At 52.7% G+C, this 18,065-nt stretch overlaps 6 protein-coding genes across 6 annotated transcripts; 1 reads left to right on the plus strand and 5 right to left on the minus strand.

The window, feature by feature from the left end:
• Positions 1 to 2,180: 2,180 nt before the first annotated feature.
• On the plus strand, positions 2,181 to 3,230 carry CGGC5_v007558 (Protein STB3-like protein; the record flags this gene model as incomplete). The annotated part of the gene is made up of 1 exon (XM_032034246.1): positions 2,181 to 3,230. The coding sequence occupies one exon, from the start codon at positions 2,181 to 2,183 to the stop codon at positions 3,228 to 3,230; it is 1,050 nt and encodes a 349-aa protein (XP_031886756.1).
• A 3,462-nt stretch (positions 3,231 to 6,692) lies between these two features.
• On the minus strand, positions 6,693 to 8,663 carry tolB (Tol-Pal system protein TolB; the record flags this gene model as incomplete). Its single annotated transcript, XM_032034248.2, has 1 exon — positions 6,693 to 8,663. The coding sequence occupies one exon, from the start codon at positions 8,661 to 8,663 to the stop codon at positions 6,693 to 6,695; it is 1,971 nt and encodes a 656-aa protein (XP_031886588.2).
• Positions 8,664 to 10,441: 1,778 nt separating this feature from the next.
• On the minus strand, positions 10,442 to 11,745 carry CGGC5_v007560 (uncharacterized protein; the record flags this gene model as incomplete). The annotated part of the gene is made up of 2 exons (XM_032034249.1): positions 10,442 to 10,912; positions 10,999 to 11,745. 2 exons carry the CDS (start codon positions 11,743 to 11,745, stop codon positions 10,442 to 10,444), a joined length of 1,218 nt encoding a protein of 405 aa, XP_031886589.1.
• A 2,134-nt stretch (positions 11,746 to 13,879) lies between these two features.
• Positions 13,880 to 14,295, minus strand: CGGC5_v007561 (uncharacterized protein; the record flags this gene model as incomplete). The annotated part of the gene is made up of 2 exons (XM_066151870.1): positions 13,880 to 14,127; positions 14,283 to 14,295. The coding sequence occupies 2 exons, from the start codon at positions 14,293 to 14,295 to the stop codon at positions 13,880 to 13,882; spliced, it is 261 nt and encodes an 86-aa protein (XP_066008790.1).
• A 566-nt stretch (positions 14,296 to 14,861) lies between these two features.
• CGGC5_v007562 (uncharacterized protein) lies at positions 14,862 to 15,267 on the minus strand (the record flags this gene model as incomplete). Its single annotated transcript, XM_066151871.1, has 4 exons — positions 14,862 to 14,890; positions 14,953 to 14,966; positions 15,020 to 15,030; positions 15,112 to 15,267. 4 exons carry the CDS (start codon positions 15,265 to 15,267, stop codon positions 14,862 to 14,864), a joined length of 210 nt encoding a protein of 69 aa, XP_066008793.1.
• Positions 15,268 to 15,737: 470 nt separating this feature from the next.
• moxY-11 (FAD-binding monooxygenase moxY) lies at positions 15,738 to 17,802 on the minus strand (the record flags this gene model as incomplete). Its single annotated transcript, XM_032034251.1, has 7 exons — positions 15,738 to 16,210; positions 16,268 to 16,634; positions 16,696 to 16,832; positions 16,889 to 16,984; positions 17,034 to 17,191; positions 17,246 to 17,452; positions 17,516 to 17,802. The coding sequence occupies 7 exons, from the start codon at positions 17,800 to 17,802 to the stop codon at positions 15,738 to 15,740; spliced, it is 1,725 nt and encodes a 574-aa protein (XP_031886587.1).
• Positions 17,803 to 18,065: the final 263 nt, after the last annotated feature.

Raw genomic sequence — 18,065 nt, forward strand, 5'->3', positions numbered from 1 at the left:
GAAATTTGGAGTGAGGAGTGCTCAGATCACGTATAAGATCGAGATTCGCCAGAGAGAAAATTGATGCCCTCTTTGGCGAGATTGGAATTCCTTCCTATGCGAAGGCGAGATCCGAGGGAATGACGGTGCCTGGAAAAAGCAACGATGCGCCTCGAAAATAGAAAGGCCACACTTTAGCAGCAAGAAGCATCAACGGGAGCAGAAACGCAGCCACAGAGAGCAGCAGAGCAGAGCAGAGCAGGGGTGTCTGAGTGAACCGTCCGCCCGGCACTGCAATTCCGTGCAGAAACCAGCTGAGTGTGTCTGTGGTTCAATCAATCAGAACCATCAGTCTTGTCTTCTCTTCTTCATGTCCGTCCCCGTCGGGCCCCTTTCCATGAACAATTACAGACGATTGTCTAAGACACATGGTCGGAAAGGGCGAGTTTGGTCGTCATAATCCATTCTCCTCCCCTTTCTGGACCAGGGCTTTTGGGGCGTGGTACAACTATATTACACAGAACGAGTTTGCAACTTACACCCAACCCAACCTGGCCAAGGAATCAAAAGACACGGTCTAGAATCCAAGAAGTAAGTCTTGGTTCTAGGTGCAGTTGCTTCTAACAGTTTCCAAGTAAGAGCGAAAAGAATGCGCGACGTGTCCTCGCAAAGACCAACAACATACAACCATCTGAACGCGCCGTCGTCTCTCTTACAAGACGCGCACACCACAAACACAACCTGCGATAATGCCTGGACCTTGTCCGCCGTCAGCTGGCCCCCAAGCTATTCCCGTAGACCTTGGACTTTTGAGACTTGGACACACACACTGCTGCTACTGCTACTGCTGGTGCTGATGCTGCGAAATGGGTGGCCGGCCGTCCAAGCACACCAGCTTGACGTTGGGGTGTGACTCTAACAATCAGCTGCCCATGGCTTGAGGGTACAACTGGCTGGGGACTCCTTTTTTAGGGAGTGGACGGTGCAAGGACATGAGGGATAGCCACCATTGGTCCTCTGGCCGCAGCCACAGGTTGTCACCACCTGGCAACGGACTCCCCAGCCCACACGCCCCTTCTGCATCTGCGATTCCTGTCGGCGGCGCTCTTTGTTCGGCTTTCGCTGTCGCCGCCGCTGCTGCTGATGATGACGCTGCTGCTGCTGCTGCTGCAGTGGCTACCGGTTGGTTGCCTTGTGGTTTGGGTTTCTGGTGCGGCGCGTGCTGCAGCCTGGCTTGGGCCTTCAACCACACTTGTTCGCCTTTCTTCGCCTTCATTGCCAGGGAAGTGCAGGCCAAGCAGCTGCAGCACTGCAGCACTTGCGTACAGGGCGCGCGACCTTGGTTTGACGTATCCGTGTCGCTGATGTTGTCGGTTGATCGGTTGTCATCGACAGGTAAGGTAGGTACCAACCATGGTACTTGGGGCGGATCACTCAGCGTGGAGGCGGCAAGACTCACACTCGTGGCCGGTAAGGTAAGGTACTCCTCAGATACCTCCCCATCCTGGCCCTTCCTTGGGTTGCATCCGTCCGGTACCGTGGGTACCTCCTCCCCGGCCGCCGTCTCTGAAAGGTGCCCACCCCAGGTCTCCCACGTCTGCAAGGTCGCTCAGTGTACCCCAAGTATCTGCGCAGTATCTGCCCTCCTCTACTACTAGGTATGGGCAAGCACAGAGTAGTAGACGCATGGCTCATTGTCAGTCTGTCACTCGTTGTTCTCCCCCAATCGCCCATCCCACGCCGTATCCGTCGCCGTTCCCTTTACTTTAGCCCTGGTTGTCGCCCTTCCTCGCGCTCCCCTTCCCTCCCTTTTCCTTCTTCTTCAACACAAATCCAACAATACGAAGAATCACACAACCATACTGACGAGATTCTCTTGTCACAGTCAAGATAATCGCAACAGCTCTGCCAGCCTTGATCTGCCAAAAGTCACTAGCCGGACCGTCGACCGCTTTGCCTACCCGCAAAGTTCCACACTTGCTTTCGCATCCCTTCCGCTTCTAGCAGTACGTCAACAATAACCCTACTACCACCCGTCATCCCCCTGGTGACTCAACACCACCGCCAAAATATCACCATATTTTGTGTGTTACGTGTGCACCTGCCGCCTCTCCCTCCTCAGACACCAACACTGGTCATCTGCCTCGTTACTGACTTGTCCCAGACACGTCTAGAAGCATCAGACACGTCTAAACGACATCATGGCGACCATGGCAGCTGCTGCTCGCGATTTCAACCAGGCCTCCGACATGAGCCGAGACAACTTAGCTGTTGTAGCGGCTCGGAGTGTCCCTGCGACGACTGTGACACGATCTCAAGCCCTCCCCACCCCTCCCAACTCCATATCTCCCGCCCTGCCGCCTCACGGCCTCAAGGCCCAGCTTCAGAAGGCCAAGCTCGAGCCTATTGACTCCGACCTTGACCTGCACGACGAGCAGGCCCGGCGACAAGCCTCGCGCTCGCCCTCCCACGACACGACAGGCACCATCAGCACCTCCCTGTTGGCCAAGCACCATCTCCCCGAGATCCTCCTCAACCACGGCCCCTTGGCCATCCGCCACATCATGGGCTACCTGACAACGTCGGTACCGGGTTTCGCAGGAATCCCCCCGACGAAGGCTCGTCGTCTAGTGGTTGGTGCGTTGGAAGGCCGCGGAGGCGAAGGTGGCGGTGTCGACGGCGACGTGGAGTTTGAGAAGGTGGGCTGGGGGCGATGGGACGCCCGACGACGCGGACAGCCTTCGCGGAGCTCGCCTCCTGCAGACTACCGCTCCGGCATCCCTATTAGCAAGAACGGCGGACGCGGCACCGACAGGTCCCGCCTGAACGCTGCCTCTTCCAGCAACGGCGACGAGTCGTTCGTCTTCTCCCACGACGACCGCGACGCCATGATGATGGAATGCGAAGCGGACAAGATGTCCCTGGATGGCTCAGCGTCCGCATCGTGCTCTGAGGCTCCGGACGACGATGACACCATGAACGATGACCCCGAGGACGCTACCGATGACGAGGACTGGGCTGCTGTGGGAGCTGCCGCTCTCCGCGCCGAGTCCTACAACGCTGCCGCTCATTCGGCCGGACGCAGCTTCCTCTCCAACGGTGTATATACTTCTGGAGGACTGCGAGCCGTCGCAACCGGCATGGCTCGTTCGCACCAACCTTTGCCCTTCGACTTCTCGGCGCTGGGGGCCACGTCTGACGCGCAAGAGCGTGAGGCGGTGGAGGCTCTCCTGCGACTGGGTTCTGTATAATACCATTTTGCATAGCACGGCGTTGGGGTTGGGAGATGCGCTGTGCGATCGGCCTTTTTTTGGCTGATGAGAAAGCGTCTCCCTTTTTTGATTGGGTTCGGAACGGTGGGCTGGGTTGGCTGGGCCAAGCGTTCCGTGTCATGATCATGGTGATTGGGCCGGCGTGCTCTACATCTCATCTCACCTCTCTCCATTGACACGGCGACACTACATTTTTCTGGGTTCGGCGTCCTGGCATTGGAACGACAAACCACGCCCTCGCGCGAAGGGCAATCAATGTGGCATTGGGCACCACTTTGCATTACGATCACGGCTCTATTGGAGGATACCCCTACATCTGTCTGTCGGCTCTCGACGGATCACGCTTGGCCGGTTGGCCATTGGGACGTTCATCGCCCTCCATCTCTGGTCGAGTGTCCCCTGGCAACCCGATGGCAAGAACCAACGCAGCATGGCACGCGCTTGCAGGCTTCGGTATCTCAGGATCAGCTGCCATGGCACGGAGATCATGGACGGAGTGGGAACGATGACAGGTTGGAAAAGGCTGGCCTGACACCACACTCCCACACTTCGTTTCTCTCCCATTCATGCGTATACCTCTTTTTGCACATACCCCATTGTTTCTTTTTACATCTGCATACCCCCACTTCAACAATCGTGGAGGAACAACACAACACATCTAGGCTGGGCGAGCGTCACCTCGTCAGCCGCCACATTTACACGCTTCTCATCACTGTTTAATTACCTGGGGGTTCGAAGGAGACACTATGGCTACTCGGGCTGTTTCGGCACCGAATGAGAAAAAGAAATATCGACACATACACATACTGTGTCTTGCGGACTGGAGACGTTGGACCTGAAGTGGTCTTTAGCAACTCTCGCGGAGGACAGGACGCGTAGGAAGAGGGAAACAAAAACCCGGTGATGCTTGGCTCGCTGATATCGTCCATTTTCTGATCGGCTTTGGAGCACTATGTCTTTTGGGGCATGAGGATGAGCAGAGGAGAAAATTCGAAAAGAATTAAGCAAAAAATACCTCCCCCCTTTTTTTTTTGGTGAACGGCGACTTTGGGGGTTTTCTACGCTTGGGCGGCTAGGTCTAGCTCAAAGAATGGAACTCTTGACTGTTTGGTCCCATTTATGATGGTCTATCGTTATCGTGACTTGTGCTACTGAGGGTTGTGATACGTCTGGGGGATGAGCTATAAAGGCTACTCAGCTGGGACTGCTTTCGGGGTTTGCCCAACAATGGGCCGGGGCCGGAAGGACGGTGACCGAATCCTCCTCGAGCCAGTGTCATTGTGAAGATGATCCAAAGCATGCTCTGGTAAACGTGTGTATGATCACTGACATCAACTGCATGTTGGTCGTCTCGACGGCTACCTCTATTATCGCTGGTTGATACGCTTGACGATCAGCCATGGACGGGAGCACATAGCAACAGGGAAGATGGCAGTTATCGCACTCGAATCAGATCATACGGGAGCGCTCTTGATCCCATCAACGATGGACTGAGGCACTGCTGCATCGCAAAACCCCTGTTGATGCAGGCAGGTTGGTTGACTGAGGGGTTACATCTGCACGGCCTTTTATAGGAGGAGGGCCTTTGCCTGGTCTGCGTTCTATCTCGGCATCTTGAGGGAAGCCGGGGAAGCGCTGAGGATACATAACTGTTCCTTTGCTTTGACTGTCAAGTCGAAAGGCACGACCAAGAATGATATCTGACGCTCATCTCTTTCTGATGGATGGTGCGATGTGGCAGGCTCATACCCGAGACTATGCAGCCATGCAGAGGTAATCAGACGCTCGTCTTGTCATGACGTCGAGCAACTCCTGGGTTGTTAGGAACACGAACAAAGAACCAGAGAAGATGAGGAGCGAAGCTTGTTGTCTTGGACGAGGGGGGTACTTTCACGGCATAGGTTTTGCTCGGCCCTGGAGTCGTTGGTCTTTGCCAAGTGACGAGCCTTAGGATTGTGCACTACGCAATTTTCCGTCAATGGTCATCATTGGCAACTTTAGACACGCGAAACGGCAACAGGTTTGTTTTTGTAGTTGGCATGTGTCTGGACTTTGGCGAGGATATTTAAACGGAGGTTCTGCCGCTGAGACTTGGCTTCTTCAGCAATGTCTTTTTTTGAACGTTTCGCTTTCCTGGTGTGAACAGACTTTCCTGAAGAGATTCCACTTTTGGGACGGTTTATTATTTGACAGGGCTCTGAGATTCGTTATCAAAGTAGGTGCCGCTGGTATTCGGTTGTTATTCTGTGGACTATACCATGAAAGACGACTGACAACGAGCCTTGCTCAAGGTAGACTGAGTTCAGGGGCTCGGAAGTCTGGTGTTGATGAGAGCGAAGAATATGAAATGAGCTCCATTAAGGGTTTTTAAGTTCCACTTAACGACGTCACAGATCTCTACCATTGGGGTTCCTGGCCTAGAAACCCGATTTCGTTGTTGCTTTTAAGCTGGATGACGTCTGGTTTCTTTCGCCTGTGCCGCGCAACGCGGACGGACGGCAACGGTCTAGGCAGGGGTAAGCTAGAGGATCAGAGGAAGTCTCGTGTTTATATATTAAGACGTGCCTTACTGGGAGAAGTAACCCGCTTCGACAATCTGATAGTACTTTGGCATGTTTTGTCTACAATGAGCATTTGAGTTGTGCCTTTTCCAAGACGTTCTGTCCGGGCTGGGAACGGGGACCTTGCGCGGGCGGTTCCAGGACCGATGGAGTCTTCAACTACGACCATCGTTTGGCTCTGTTAACCTCTGAGGCTTATTCAGAGGATACATACCATCATTGAAATCCCTTTTGAAACGAGGGCTGAAGTTTTGTTGGCGTGAAGCACGTGTATCGCAAGAGGCTTATGCTGCTTTGCAGCACTTCGAAAGGAATCAATCATGCCTCAAGACATCGATTGCATTTGGAGCTCATCATCGGTCGAACCTAGCTTTGGTCTTTTATAGCCACAGAACTGGGCCTTTGAGAGGACGGACTCAACTAATAAAGCGAGAAGTTGTTGCTGTTGACATCTTTCTCGGCAGCAATTGCTAATCTTCGATAGGTGACCAGCGGTCTCCATGAAGTGGCACGCATGAGGTTGGCCAGAAGGAGACTAATCAGGCTTTTCATTCAGAGTCTGTTTCCGAAGGCTGCGAAAGGTGTTCCTCCGGTCTTCGGGACCTTCATCCCTATGTCTTTGAGAGTATGTGACGTGTATACAAGAGGGACGTAATTGACGTGAAATGGGAAACAGCAAGGCTCAAAGATTCCGACCTTGAGGAAAAAACAAGCTCACAGGTGCCGCCACTGAGACAAAGGAGATGCGGAGATCGAATGGTAGAATTGTTGCCCTGACGTCTCATTTGCAACTTGGGCTATAGACATCAATTTATATCTTGGTATCAATATGTTGCATTATGTCGCTGATTCGCTATGAAGTATATACATATCAACCACCCTAGACCAGGAACTCATTGGGCACGTACAGCGGCATGGAATCCTCCCACAAGCTGTCCGTCAACATGCGCTTGTTGGATCCGTCAGCATCCATGACAATGATCTGCCCGTACGGCTGGAAAGTCTGGTCGTAGATGGCGGCCTCGTCACGGAAGCCGTACATGCCGCTTGAGTACAGGATCCTGCCGTCGGCGGTCCAGACGGCGTGGGCGTCGTTGGCGCCGCTGGAGGTGAGAATCTGCAGGTCCGTGCCGTCGGGACGGATGGTGGCGACGTCGAAGTTGGTCGAGCTCACCTTGCGGGTGAAGACGAGGCGCTCGCCGTCGGGCGACCAGAAGGGCAGGTTGTCCGTGGCGTTAGTCAGGCTGCGGACCTCGCGGGTCTCGAGGTCGAGGATGCGGATGCCGTAGCGGAGACCCCACTCGCGGAAGGCGACGTAGCGCCCGTCGGGGGAGTAGCTGGGGAAACCGGAGTGGACGGTGCCGTCGGTCAAAGCCTCATAGTAGCTTCCGTTGGAGGTGGCGCGGTAGACGCGGGCCTTGCCGGTGGCGCGGGACTGGAACCAGGATCCAAGACCAAAGACAACCCACTCTCCGTCAGCAGACCAGGCAGGCTGGAAAGCGCCGGCAAGACCCTTCGCGACGAGGGCGGAGTCGAGTTCGCCGGTGGAGTAGGAGTCGAAGACGAGCTTGAGATCGCTTCCGTCGGGGTTCATGGAGACGATGGAGGAGTTGCCGAGCTGCTTCTGCGTGATGACGAGGCGACCCTGGAGAGAAAGCTGGGGGAAGACGTCCGTGGATCGGTACTCCCAGTCCTCATCCCAGCTGTAAAGGGGCTTCTCCTGAGCACGCGCGGTGAAGCCGACCTTCTCGTAGACAACGAACTTTCCATCAGGGGACCAAGCCGGGGAGCGGATGGCGGCCTTGACGGCGGCTGTCGCGCCGGAAGTGTAGTTGTAGCCCTCGTTATCGTTGCCCTTGATCAAGTACGCGATGTCATCGGTGGCATCCGTTTCCCCAGACAACCACTGGGGGAACATCTTAAGGCCGGAGCCAGACGCATGCTCAACACGATCAGTTCCAGTCTCAAAGTCGACGGAGACGATCGCGGAGGTGACAGCGGCGACGGACTCGGGTCGATGGGCGTTCCATGTGTCCTCGACGGTGATCTCGTAGTATACCACGCGCTTGCCATCCGTAGACCACTTCGGGGAGCCGAGGCAGTATCCGGACTTTGTCGCAACTTCGCGGAAGCCAGTGCCGTCAGGGCGGATGGCGTAGACGGAGAGTTCCTGCGTGTGTTCCCAACCGGTTCCGTTGCCGTGACCACGCCATGCCGTGTTGCGGTCCGAGGCGAAGGCGATCCATTCGCCGTCAGGAGACCAGCTGGGGCGGAAGTATCCATCCGGCAACAACGGGTCGCCAGCGATCTCGGCAGTGTTGGTGAGGTTGCGCCTCTCTCCGGTGGCCAGGTCCTGGACCCATATGTTGGTCTTGTAGCCGTTCTCGGTCGAGACGAAGGCGAGCTGGGTCCCATCGGGAGAGAGCGCACCGGCATCCTCGACAGACGGTGTGGCGATGAGCTTCTCCAAGTCCGAGCAAGTCCCGTTGGCCGCGGCAGATACACGGCACCTGTACAGGTCAGAGTTGCCGTCGCCGTTGCGCTCCGTCGTGAAGACGACCCATTGACCGTCCGGCGAGAAGGAGGCGTGGTACTCGAAGGAGGAGCTGTTTCCGAGGAGCTTACGCTCGTTCGTGCCGTCCGCATTGGCGATGTAGAGTTCAGACGAAGAGGGGCCGATGCGGTTCATGAGGAGAACACCCTTCTTGCCGTCTGCGGCCGGAAGACCACGAGCGGAGTGGGCTTGCGGGAGGGCCGCAGAGTTGAAATCTGCCCGCATCTGGTGGACATGGCGGGCAGAGGTTGAGCCTGTGGCGAGGCCAAGGACAGAGTAAAGGAGTGACGACCGCATCTTGGGGCAACCTCGAGGAAGAAACGAACGAGAGGAGAGAGGCTGGGTGGCGAGTAGGAGAAGGGAAGGTCTATGAGGCCGCTACATGCTGTCGTCTTATATGTATTCCGCTCTGCACAGCCTGCCTGCATTCGCCATCGAGCGCATTTGGAGATTCAACGCCGAAGTTCGACATTGACGAATTCTTAATCGACCAGGGTCCAGGGGATCGGCACCGAGCCCAGATCACTGCGAGTTCATTGGTGTCCATCAAGATTACAACGCTTCCTTCCCGCACAATTGCCGTTTTCCGCCTGCGGAGGGCGATTAAGGTCTTGGCAACGTGGGAGGCAAGGGTCGTGGCAAGAGCTTGTTTAGACAGTTGGCTCCGAAAAGAGGTTGAAGAGGTTGTAGCGAAGCTTCCTGAGCGCGATGCTATTCGATCGCATCTGCCCCACTCACGGGCCTCGGATAGCTCCCGCCTGCAAGTGCCTGGAGTGGAGGACCCGAGCCTATGGAGAGGTTCCCATCCTCCTGCTTGATTAAACGGACGCATGAGGAAGGGGCCCAATAGTGATTTAGTGATTTTGCATCACCTGCGTTCTTTGGAAGAGTACCGAAGTCCGATGAAGAAAATAAGTAGGAGGCCTGCAAAGAAAAAAAGTCATGCAACGGTGCGGGGGTGATGCGAACACCAACCAGGGGTTTTCGTGTATGGCACCTTTGATGGAGTGATGTTGAAGTTGACTTGTCTTATCAATCAGTTTCTTTTCTGCAAGAACGATCTAACTTGATCCACCCCTGCCCCGAGCGAGAGGTTTCCTACTAAGTACGGCGTATTCATGCCGGCCGAATCGGCGGCGAGAGTTTCCACCTTGAGAAGCTCGGCCTCGGTCAAAGACCAGCAGTCGGGGTTTTCAAATTTCATGGCCCCGTAGTGTGCGAGTTTTTTTTGGAAATATTTTGTGGCAGTTTACCACCTATTGGAACACCATCTAGGTCTGTTCACAAATGCGGCAAGTCAGTCCTCACACGCCAGTGCGTGGTCGACCTCTCCGGCCAATTGATTAAGCGAGGCTGAAAGTTGATCTGTTCACGTCATGAAGCTGCAGAAAACAGAACGTCCCCAATCAATAGGGAACTAAGCTTTAATAGATAGTCGACATGGAAACCTGAGTCAAGTTATCTCCACAAAGAGAACATTCGCAACTCGATCACCATGCATAATATTATCTTGTTCCTATTATTTGCCTCTTGAGCGTGTGTTGTTATTAGTGTCTTTAGTGCCATGCTGTCTACTTTCCTCTTTGGATCTACGGAGAGTTGGTGGAGCAGGAAGGACAAGAGGGAACAGTGTGAAGTTGAGTGGCGCAAGGCCTTCTTCGAGGCCGGCTTTACGATAGTCGGGCAGACCACATGTAGCTGCGGGGACTCGAGATTTCAGACGCTGTTCATGGCGTCCACGCACCCAAAGGATTCAGCCAAGTCACCCAAGGCTTAGATAGTTTTGGGGTAGCATTAGGCCATGTGTCCCAATAGGCACAGTGAGACATAATATGGATTCGAATTGCGTCCTTCATATAGCGGTCCATTCAGTGACATATCACCACGACAATATTAGCCGGAATCTAACACACTACGTATATAACTGGTACTCTGTGTCTTGTTCCTTCGTCCCAGAACCTGCCCATAGATCTTCCATTTCAAAACCCGTATTTTTTCTAGTCATTTTGGGATACAGAATTCACGCTACAGTCCGGATGCCTATGATGATATTCATGCCCTAAGGGTCGTCACAGTCACGTAGCACTGCTGCCCATCGCAGTAGTCGTGGCCATGCCCTTGGGTGGCACTACAGCTGGATAAGGGGTGATTGAACCGTCACCCCATGCGTTAAGGGCCCTTCCACCGTCTTCTTCGTATTTGGCAGCCGCTTGAAAGCCGCCATTGAAGTTGTCGCCCATGTCGATCCCTATGGTGTGCCAGGCGAAGATGCCGTCCGCCAGATCATTCGTCAAGTAGGCATACTTGAGGAAAGGGTCATAAGGCCCCAAGTCACCAACCGTGTTGCCATTGATCGTCTTGTTTTCGGCCAGAATGTAATCATCCACATTTTTGAAGTTGTCCTTATCTGTATTGGTGTTGTAAGGCCAGATTGGGTCAACGGCATCACGTAGCTTCTGCTCGTAATACAGCTGCCCTACGTAGCGCACAAACGTGTCGTCTGTTGCAAGACCACCAGCTATAGTACCCTTCAAATCGTCAGCGTTCTGAAATAGCAAAGTACTTCTGCAGTAGTCGGACAATGTCAAGCGTAACAGAATGGATACATGGCAGAAGCCATCACTTGACTCACATTGGCAAACGTTGTAGCATTTCCCCATGCCACAATATGTGTATGTGTGGCGCGAGGGTAATAGTGTCCAGGTATAATTAGGTCGAAACTCGCCACACCATGTTCGTCCGTGATCTGGATGCCTCGCAAGAAGGTGGAGTTGAGACCGCCGAATCCGCTGAAGCCAGCGGGCGAGTCCGCTCCAGAGTAGCCGCCCGTTGCATTGGCACCCCAGATGTCGATGAAGAGTGCGGGAACTGGCTTGCAAGTATTGACGTCGACGAACTGTATCTCCATGTGCATCGGTATGCCGATTTGGTCTTCGGTGATGTTACTGCGAATGAGCTCGCCCTCGACGTAGTAAGGGCCGATGGTCTCAGCTCGACCCAGTACGCAAGAGGCATTCGAACCAAACAACTCTTCGTAGGATCCGCTCTTGACTATGGACGTCAGGTTGTGGTTGAGGGAGTCATAGTAGGATACCTCTGCCTTGTTACGGCGCTGCACGTCAGCTTGGGGCGTGAAGCCCCTTTCTTGCCGTAGGCGCTCCAAGGTCCCGGCGCGTCGTTGGATGGCACTCTGCCTGACGGACCCCGAGGTATCGGCACAACGACTCATCTTTTCAGCCCCGGCGATTGCGGTTCGCTTATGGAAGGCATGCTCTCGCTCCAAATGGGATATATCTGGGTGGTGGTCGCCCGGGTGTGCAGCGGTGCCGCTGGCGAGCAGCACTGTAAAGAGTGTGATAGAAGTCAGAATGTGAACCATGTTGATCTTGGTTTCAGGAAGACTGTTGAAATGATTGGTTTTGCTCTGATGATTTGGGTAAGTGAACCGAGGAGGGCAAGCAGGAGCATCCTCTTTATACGCATGACAAAGTAGTAGAATTAGTTTACCGTATTCACCTGCTCGACATTTGATTTCCTTCTTCAGTTAACAACCGAGTCCATCACGATGTTCTCTTGCTCATGCCAGCGGAATTTGACGTCCCTGTGACTCCGAGAGAAGGTTGAAATGGCCGAGAATCGTTATCCCCTGTCTTGTAATACATAATCTAAGCTAGGTAGCGAGCTGGTTAGGCCGTGCCGCAAAGACATGAGACCCACCAGAAGATTGCATTGGTAGAAGAAATATCACCCTCCTTTGCGACCAGTATACACTATAATAAGATTCAAGTTTTCATCATCAAGAGTGCGTCTTCTCTTCCCGACTTCCTTGAAGTATCTACCTCAACGTGACGCTATGTAATATAACACACCATATTGGTCAGCTTTTATAATGCGCGGCGTTCCTCCTCCTTGAATAGCGTTTATGACAGGAGCAATTCCAATCTGCAGAACGGTGTTTTTATGTTGCAGCATTCGCGTGCTGCTTCTCCGTACTATCGTAGACTCTCCGCCGCCGCATATAAGCTGTACTGGGTTGGTTCTGAACAGCGCTACCTAGTAGGCTAGTATGAACTCTACATTCTCAGGACCTGTAACAAACGAGGCCGCTTACGGCAGCGGAGTCTTAGCTGGACGAAAGTGTACGGGGGCCATTTCTGTTAGAAAAGGTTATCCTATAGTCGCGGGGGTGCGTAGGCCTGTGATTGGTAAAATAGAACATTCAGCTGATTTGAGGGGTAGTGCGCGCTAGGACTGCTAGACCGGGTCTTTACTGTTGCTGCGGCGTGCGGTAAGTGGGTTCCTTAATCTTTGCTCTGATGCCGTCCGAAGTTACCATGCTCAGTCGGTCACGGTTTCTGCCGTGCGGACTTAATCCAGTTGTGTAACTGCGTCTGTCGTTCGGACTTAATTGCTTTGGGTCACAGTGCTCCATGTTGGCGAAGTCATCTGGGGAAACGTCTTCGGACCGCCTCGAAATTGCCAGTGAAGGTTGGAGTAGTCTCCAGGTCGGTAATGACTCGCGAATGTCTGGTGTAGTGTGCTACGTTTGTGTGTTTTTGCTCATGCTTTTGGTGGACGTTTCGCTCCTCTCAAACATCATAGCTTGGTGTCTGAATCGTTTCTGATATGCTACCTGAGGAACTGGCTGTTCCGTCGCTTCTTCAAGAGTTCAAATTGAAAAGATTCCTTCTTCCCTTCTAACGTTTCTTCATATTCTCCATTCGTCTTGGTGTTTCATGGGTGGATAGTTGCTGGCGAGGGTTCATCCGGTCCGTGTCGGCATCAAACGCCGGCCCTGGATCAAGCTCTGTTGTACCTGCAAGGATGAACTTTGCCACACGAGCTAAGCGCCCCCAAATCGGCCCAGCCCGAAGCCAAGTTGGTGCCACCGATAACATCACTGACACGGCAAAAGGAATCTGTAAGCCCGGGTCATGTCCTAACGGCTATCGAGTGTCCCTTTGCTCCCGCTCTTCCCTCTCACGTCCGCCTCTCTAAACGAGTTGGCGAAACTAATCTAAAACATCAATATGTCCAGTTGTAGGCCTGCTAGTCTGCAGGTCATTGGCAGTTATTTCCACGCGGTGGGAAAAGAGACCGTAATGCTTGCTGTTCTTCTGCTGACAGTGGCCTTCTTTGGCACACGATTGGCTGGGATGACGTATGAGAGCGTATGCCTGTGTGTGACATAGGCACATCGGCCTTTGCTGAAGTTTCTGGCTTCCAATTTTGCCTCCTGAGTTGCTACTGGTCCTCTTTGGCCAGACTTGCCCTCGTATATTCTTCTGGAGTAGAATTTAGCTGTAATAGTGGTTCTTTTCCTCTTATCCAAGACTCTATTTTATTCATAAAGATGCCTGATGATGAGAGGCCAACCTCGTCTGTTTTCCTTCCTTCGACTTTTTAGGAGAGTCTTGCTATTCGGGCGGGTACTTCGAGCTAACCAGGCGGATAACTAACTGTCTAATACTTTGTTTTATCTTAATTAACTTTTACTATTATTGTCGCTATTTCTATCCCTCTCTCCATCCTAGGTTATCATCATCGTCGTTGTTATTATCGTCGTTGTTATTATCGTCGTTGTTATTATCGTCGTTGTTATTATCGTCGTTGTTATTATCGTCGTTGTTATTATCGTCGTTGTTATTATCGTCGTTGTTATTATCGTCGTTGTTATTATCGTCGTTATCGTCGTCGTCGTCGTCGTCGTCGTCGTCGTCGTCGTTGTCGTCGGTATCATTATCGTTTTCATCGACTATCCCTATCTTTATATATCGACTACCCTCCCGGTTAGCCAGAAGTATCCGCCCGGATAGCAAAACTCTTTCGGGAAATCGTTTTATGATACGGCCAAATTCATGATCAGAAACGGACAAACAAGCTCCAAAGCTTCCTCCGGCCTTAACTTGCCCGTACTTGCGTCAGCCATTTTGAGTTGTAAGACATGCTAATTACTTTCAGAGCTTGCGCGGCGATAACACGACATCAAGCTTTGATCCTACAGTTTGTGGAATCTTCAGCAGACTATGATTCGACTGAGCCTGGATGACCAGCGAGTATTTCTAAATAACTTGAATTTTGAGGTAAAGAAGTGGGATGAGAGAGGAAATTTGAAGTTGATGAAGGGTGTCATCTAAAGGATGGAAGCCCATGATGATCCTGGCACACACAAACATGACTACCACAGACTACAAATGGCCAAGGGCTTGCTTCAACACAATAGACATAGCATGTAATAACGCAGTCAGTACTGCGGTCAGGAATAATTTGGCACGTTAAAAGCTCCTGAGGGGTTGTGTCTTTTTGGCATATCAAATCAGTGAGACCACTACAACAGACTGTCATGAGAAACAACCCATGCGTAACTCCTTGATCATAAATGATGACGCAGTCTTTATGGCTTCATCCTTCTCCGTCTAAACTTTACATTACATATTTTGATCTGACCTTTGACTGCGCATCTAATAACCCTCATCTGGCTGGTATCATTCTTTGTCAGTGTGACATTGATTCAAGGTTGCGACCTGTTCTCATCACACCTCAGTTCCTAATAAATACGAGTAAAACTTCACTAGAAGAGTCTTACCATCGAATCGAAAACTCCCAAACCACATCAGAGCCCATATTGCCCTAGCAGCACGTATCGTGCAGACCCTGTTGCAAGCTGAACGTAGAGCAGGAAGAAGATAAGAGTCATGGCTAGAGTAGCGACCAAAAGCGCCACGCTGGTTCTCAATCGTCGCACCTTTCTCCTCAGGGCCTCAAGCTCGTCTTCTACCGTCTTGATCGGGGGCGGATCATCCGGAATTTGGCGCTCTTCGTCGTTGGTAGATGACGACACTCGTGACTCACCCCGCCGGACTGCTTTGTACTGTCCTCGCTTCGACTTGAAAGAACTCATTTTGAAATGACGATAAAAAGAACCCAAGAGATTAAGAAATGAGACACGCGATTGGAAGAATGTTATCGGTAGGAAGAATGTCATGAAGCCAGGACTGTTGAGATTCTGCTGTTGAGGAGGGGTCGGCAAGGATCCTAGCTGGAGGTACGGCATCAAGGTTCGGTCAAGACTTAAGTTGGCCGGTTCGGTCCGATGTGCTCGGTGATAAGAGGACTCCCTCGCGCAAAAGTCCTGTCACCTTGAGACATCAATCATATACCAAGAACTGGCCTTGGCGTTTTAAAACTGCTCAGGACTAATTCCCAAGCCGAGGTAGTGAGAAAAGACCTGTGCACTGACTTCCATTTCTGTTCCTTCATCATAGCGTAGTCAGGTGATGTTTTCCTCAAAGGAGTGAGTCGTTTCATAAAATTCAGTTGATATCTAACTCCGAAAACCAAAGATACATTACAGTCTAGAACATTAAAAATCTATCTGTTCATGAAAAATTCCTCAAAATCCTCATCGGGTAGCGCAGGCTGCTCGTCCACACCATCCAGCAGGCCCAGATACCAGCTCAAGTCCCTACCATCCTGCTCACGAACCGCGAACCCGTTGCCCCAGTACCCGAACCGATTCGTCGTGGTGTACTTGAGCTCGTAATCTTCCCACCGCGGGGTGTTGATGGTCTCAAAGAACTGAATCCTTGAACCGGGCCACATCATCGGCTCGCCATCGACGGTGCCCTGCTTGAACCACGACCGACAGGGCGAAGTCCATGCCGTGCGCGGGAGGAATTTCCTGCGGTGCTCAACGAAGTCGTTGACCGCCTCCTGCCTGGGGCAGAAGGATGCAATTTCCTCCTCGGACATTTTCTGCAGCAGTTGCATGACGTAGCGGGCCACTGCCTCGGTGATGGGGAGGAAGCTTCCGTGGCCGTAGGGTCCGAAGGGCCCGTTGAAGACTTGGTTCAGTGTTAGCCAGCATATTCCTTCAATGGGAGGATTCCGAGGTTGCTTACTGATGTAGTTGGGCATGTTTGCCACCGTCAACGACAGATATGTGTTTGGCGTCTCCTTCCAGTACTCGCTGAGACTGACGCCGTTACGGCCGATGGTGGGATAATGCGGGCGCCAGCTGACGTCGAAGCCGGTGGCGCAGACGATGATGTCGAACTCGTGCTCGGTGCCGTCTGCCGTCTTGATTCCCTTGGGTGTGATTTCCTGGATACTTGATGACACAACGTTCACGTTCTCTTTGCAGAGGGCCTCGAGGTAGCCGTTACCGGGCGTCGGCCTGCGGCAGCCGACGGCGAAGTCTTTGGGGATGATGAGGTCTTGAAGATCAGGTCTGGGCGCAAGCTTGGAGCGCATGTCCTTCTCTGCGAACTGTACGACAAGATGATGAGTGGGGCTATTCCAGGTGGATAAGCAAAGTTGGTTCACTTACATCTCTGGCATCTTGTTGCTCTTTTGATCCGTTGAGGATGAAGCGGAAGCGGGAGTTGAGTTCTGACTCGATCTTCTTCCTGTACGCCAGGTACTTCTTGGGGTCGTTGCGGAGGATCTCATGTTGCTCCTCGCTGTCTGCAAGCAAGCGAGTCAGCTGCGTGAGGCTTGAGTTGCCCGGAGGAACCACTTACACTTGAAGTTGCTACCATTCTTTCCGGCAAACCGTTGGCCAAAGCCACCGACAACCCACGAAGAGCTACGAATGAAACAGCTCAGGCTCCCAACGACTATGCACAGTTAGCACACAGATTTATTTACGGAGGGAAAGCAACTTACTAGGCTGGATGTTGGGGACGATTTGAACTGCAGAAGAACCGGAGCCGATGACGCCGACGCGCTTTCCCTCGAGGGAGATGCTGTTGTCCCAGTTGGCGCTGTGAAGCATCTTTCCCTTGAAGGTTTCCCTGCCCTTGATGGCGGGCCATTTCCACTTGCTGGGAGCATTTGGTCAGATTATGATCGAACTTGAGAAAGTTGTGAAGACTTACTTCAAAACACCGCTAGCATTGACAAAGATGTCGGCTGTATCTTCAATGACGGTGCCATCCTGCTGCTCGACGCGAATGTTCCACTTTTGCGTGGGCTCGTCCCAGAAAGCACCGACAACTCTGTGGTTGAGGTGGATATATTTGTTCAAATCATACTTCTCTGCGACATCCTTGAAGTACTGAAGAATCTCAGGGGCACTCGAGTAACTTTGTGCACCTCGTCAGCAAAAATGATCCCCTGGTTAGGATCAATCTGATCTCTTCACTCACAATTGCGTCCACTCAGGCGAAGGCGCCCAGGAGAACTGGTAGTTGACCGAGGGGATGTCACATCCGCAGCCCGGGTAGCGGTTCTCGTACCACGTTCCGCCGATTGAAGGGTTCTTCTCGTAGCACACAAGCTCGAGATTGAGAGTGTTGCATATGCTGACCTCATGCGCAAGGTTGAGGGCGCTCGCGCCGCCGCCGAGACAGACGATGCGGAGCTTCCGGCCGCTGCGGCTCGGCTTCTCTAAGATCTTGTACTCGGGCTTGACCGGGGCGGGGAGAGAACCCATGTTTGCGCTTATCAACTCCGGGGGGTTGAACAGGGGGCGGGGAAGAGTTGGTCAGGGGTATCGGCCAGGGTTGTTGTTGCTGTTGAGAGTGAGTATGAGATTGAGTGATGAAAAGAGAGAATGTGCTGCGACTGCCTCAGAAGCGATAACATGTTATCTTTCGGGAAGATCATTCTTATATGGCAACTTGAGACTTTGGTAACACGATTGGCGATCCGTCGTACCCCGCGAATGCGGCGTTAATTCGTGTCCTCATGCTGAGC

This window comes from Colletotrichum fructicola (assembly GCF_000319635.2).
Source record: "Colletotrichum fructicola Nara gc5 chromosome Unknown KSG_Nara_v1_contig04, whole genome shotgun sequence".
Classification (NCBI taxonomy): domain Eukaryota; kingdom Fungi; phylum Ascomycota; class Sordariomycetes; order Glomerellales; family Glomerellaceae; genus Colletotrichum; species Colletotrichum fructicola.